Source organism: Chrysochloris asiatica, unplaced genomic scaffold (genome assembly GCF_000296735.1).
Source record: "Chrysochloris asiatica unplaced genomic scaffold, ChrAsi1.0 scaffold00028, whole genome shotgun sequence".
In the NCBI taxonomy this organism is placed as follows: Eukaryota; Metazoa; Chordata; class Mammalia; order Afrosoricida; family Chrysochloridae; genus Chrysochloris; species Chrysochloris asiatica.
The window spans coordinates 12414575-12418983 of record NW_006408546.1 but is presented as its reverse complement, the minus strand read 5'-3'; the positions used below and the strand labels follow the sequence as shown (position 1 = coordinate 12418983).

General features: G+C 40.3%; 1 protein-coding gene across 2 annotated transcripts in view; it reads right to left on the bottom strand.

The window, feature by feature from the left end:
• Positions 1-4409, bottom strand: part of PPP2R3A (protein phosphatase 2, regulatory subunit B'', alpha) — a 200300-nt gene that overhangs the window by 144554 nt on the left and 51337 nt on the right. For both annotated transcript variants that reach the window (XM_006846599.1, XM_006846600.1), the window contains exon 4: positions 1004-1106. In XM_006846599.1, coding sequence (XP_006846662.1) covers positions 1004-1106 — 103 coding nt within the window. The remainder of the gene's footprint in view (positions 1-1003; positions 1107-4409) is intronic.

The following is a 4409-nucleotide window of genomic DNA, read 5'->3' as shown; positions in this document are numbered from 1 at the left end:
TGATGAAACACACTTAATCTCATCACAGCCCTGAACTGATATAAGGGGAGTTCCCCTGGGATGTGGCCTGCACCATCTTTTACTTACAATAGATAGAAGGAAAGAGAAGTAAACAAAGTAGGAAGGACTCACTACCACTAAGACTGAGGAGTCATGAGTGGAATGTGTCCTTTGGGACTGGAGTTCCTGCACTGTGAAGCTCTTAGATCCACGGGAAGATTGAAGCCAAAACACATAGAGATGCTGAAAGGTGACAAAGCCCTTCCCCTAGAGCCAACAGAGAGAGAAAGCCTTCCAACAGAGCTGGTACTCTGAATCTGGAGTAGCCTCTTCTTCTGTGAGAGAATAAAGTTCTCTGTGTTAAAACCATCCACTTGTGGTATTTCTGTTACAGCAGCACTAGAGAACCATGACATCTTGCACTGAAAAATTTGAAAACCAAGTATTTCAGGAGTATGCTTAAATGAAGAGTCCAGAGGCAGACTTTACAAGTAGTCGTGGTTACTCTAAGGCCTTTTCTTGCTTTCTATGTTCTGGGTCAGTATTTCTTAATTTATCTTTCCAAATTCTAAACTTTTAGAAGGTGCTTCCATGACTGCTATGGGTGGGCCAAAGGGAGGCATACTGCTGCTTAACTGTGAGTACACCTGTTTTGTCCTATGGGTTCTGTGGAAAATTTAATTAACAATAGGATATTGTTCCTAAAACAAGTTTGAAAACCATTCTGCTAAAATCTGACCTCTAGGTTTGTGTAATTTAATTGACATATCTTACACAAGATTCCTGGTGTGGTGCTGTAGGATAAGCACTGGACTGTAGAGATGGCTTGAACTGCAAGGTCAGTGGTTCAAACTCACCAACTGCTCCTTGGAAACCCTATATAGGGTCGCTATGAGCCAGAACCAACTCAACAGCACTTAGCAACAACAAATAGTTACATGTTTTATAAAAAGCTCTGAAATTCCAAAAATAGAAACTATTTTCAAAAGGAAATGAAAATTACCTGAAGTAAAGGGATGAAATCCTCCTGTTCTAGAGAGTTGCAGCTGGGCTTTGCTAGGAGGTAGATGAACTTAGAGGCATCATCATGATGGTTATTCAGCAACCTATGAAAATGAAAAACTTCTCAGGAAGATTGGCTACTGTATATCAATTTTGTAGAATGCTTCTGGAGCTGAGACCATAGTAAATTGAACTACTGAAGGGAAAATATATGTTAACAAAATACACTTGAGGGAGACTGTCCATTCAGGTCCAGCACAGGGCAGAGATCCAGGAGAGAACACATGAGATGGGTCACTCTGCACCACGTAAGACATAAACTTCTGTTGTTAGGCATATTTATAGTAAAACTCATAAGGAGATTTTAAAGTGAGATTTTGAATAAATAGGTTTTGAAACTAACGCTTTATTAAGTTTTCTACAACTCTGATGGTGCAGTGGGTTCAATGTTGGGCTGTTAATTTCAAGATCAGTGGTTCAATCCCACCAGCTGCTCCATGGGAGAGAAATGTGGCAGTCTGCTTCTATAAAATTTTAGACTTGAAAACTTTTTAAGGGGGCATTTCTACTCAATTCCACAGGGTCAGTCTGAGTCAGAAGCAACTTGATGGCAGTAGTTTTGGTTTTTGTTTACTACGCCTTCTGAGCTTACCTCACTTCCAACTAGCTGTTGGACATTTAGATACCCTATGGTGACAGCAAAGTCAACATGCCAAAAAAGAAATTGAAAAATTTCCTCTCAAAGTCTTTTCCTTACTTGGATATCGACTTTTGTTAGTGGTGATGCCATTCTGAATTATCTTGGCTAGAAACTTGGAAGTCATTATTTTTCTCCCTTAGTCTCTACACCCAGTTAAGTTTACCAGTTTTCTTAGTCATTTATTGAATGTTAACTGTATACCAGGTACTATGTCTGGCCTTGAGGATACTTGGGATAAAAAGACAATGAGACACAGTTCAGTGCTTCATATGGAGCTTATGCCAATAAAAACTCTATGCTCCTGTGTGTTGGCCATGACAAAAGCAAGCAGAGGGAGTCATGGAAGAACAAAGTAGGAAAGAAGCATGTTGCAGGTAACGAGGACATCCAATACAAACACCTGGTTTGAGAGTACAGGGAGCATCTGAGCAACTACAAGTATTACTTAGGACTAAAAGGTAGAGTGCTGGGGTAGTAAGAGAAAGGGACATAATATGAAGGAATCAGAAACCTTCCATGGAGGCCCTTTTTTAAAAAAACAAACAGCTTTTTATTGTGAATTGAGTAAAAATTTACAGACAAGATCATCAGTTTTACATGTAACAAATCATCACTTTGCTTCATCTCAATGATTGCAATCCCTTCCAAGGAGGCCCTTTTATGTTATCAAGAAGCTTTAACTTTAGTTTACTCCACAAAAGAATTTTAAGATAGTAACATGATCTGTCATATTTCTTAAGTAGTACATTATAGAACAGGATAGAGGAACGGTCAAGGACACGGTGACACTTACCCAAGCAAGCAACGATGGTGCCTGAGCATGGACACTAGTAATGGAGAGAGAGTTCAGGGCAAATTTGACAGAAATGAAAGAACTTTTCAGTTGTTAGGTGTAGGGATGAAAGGGAGAGGGAAGGCCATGATTACTGCTCTCCTCTCCTAGAATATTGCCTCCATTTGTGTTTATCTCTGTTGTTGTTGTTCTTAAGTGTCGTTGTGTTGGTTCTGATTCATAGCAACCCTGTAGAGGGTTTCTGAGGAGAGGCTGGTGACTTTGAATTACAGATCTTGCAGTTCAAATTGACTTTGCAGTCCAGCGGATTAATTAACCCACAAGCACCACACCAGGACTCTGTGTTCATCCTTAGGGCTCAGGTAATAATCTACCTCTTTCAAGAAACCTTCCCTGACAACTACTAGATCCCTATTGATTTTTTTTTTTTTTTGGTTATTTATTTATTTATTTTAATGTTTCATTGTGAATTGTGTGCCTATTGATTTTTGTACTATATAATTTATGCATACTACATATGCTTGGAGTCCTGGTGTGACGCTGTAGGATAAAAACACTGGACGACAACGTTGGTCTGAACTAAAAGGTCGGTGGATCAAACTTACCAGTTGCTCATTGGAAACGCTATACAGGGTTGCTTGAGTCGGTATCGACTCAATGGAACTTAACAACAACATATGCCATTAAGGAGCCTTGGTAGCTTAGTGGATTATGAGTTGGGCTGCTAACTTCAAGGTCAATAGTCTTGACTCTATCAGTTACTCCATAGCAGAAAGATGAGGCTTTCTGCTCCCAGAAATCCTACAAAGGGTCACCATGCTTTGGAAATGACTTGGTGGCACATAACCACCACCACTACCATTAGTACATATGCCACTGGAATTCTGGGGTGGCACTGTATAATAAGCACTGGACTGCTTAACCACAAGGTCAGCATTTCAAACTCACCACCTACCCACGGGAAGCCCAACACAGGGTCGCTATGAGTCAGAACTGACTTCACGGCACTTAACAACAATACACAATGGCTAAATTCTGGTGAAGTGCTTGGCTGTGAACCCAAAGGTTGGTAGTTTGAACCCAGCAGCTGCTCCATGGGATGTGGCAGTTTGCATCTGTAAAGAGCAGCCTTAGAAACCCTATGGGCACTTGGAACAAGTGTTAGCTTTCTTTTATTGTTCTACACCTAAAGGGCAAGCAAAATTATAGCTCTGTTTCCTTTGCATTCCAGCATAATAACGCTTAAAAGATGTTTGTGAGCTAACAGCTAGATACTTTAATGACTTCATTTGTGATTATTAAAGTTATAGTCATGATCTTTATTTTTAGTCTCATTCCTTAACAAGACTCCTAAAGTGAAATAAATATATACCTCAGGAAAAGCTCAGTGCAAAAGATTCAGATGGGAATCACCTTTTAGGATTAGAAAATGTGTGGGATGAATACAACAAGAAGGGAACACTTCCTGTGGAGTTGGTTCTGACTCATAGTGAGCCTGCATAGGGTTTCTGAGGCTGCAAATCTTTTATGGGAGCAGAAAGCCTCATCTTTCTCCTGCTGTTCACGAACAGCTAGTAATTTCGAACTGATGACTGTAAAGGTTTGCAGGCCAACTCATAACCACTACGCTACCAAAGCGCCTTTGAAGAGACTATAGCATGGAAAAAAAAAAAAAAAAAAGGCCATGGTGAACTCTGTGAGGAATAAGGAGTGAGAGTTAGGGTCAGGATATAGCTAGGTTTAGGCTGGAGTCCTGGTGTGGAATTGTGGGATAATGTGCTAGACAAAAAGGTCGGTTTGAACCACAATGTTGGCAGTTCAAGCTCACCAGTTGCTCGTTGGAAACCCTACACAGGGTTGCTATGTAACAGACCTGACTTGACAGCTCTTAACAACAACAACTTAATAAAAACA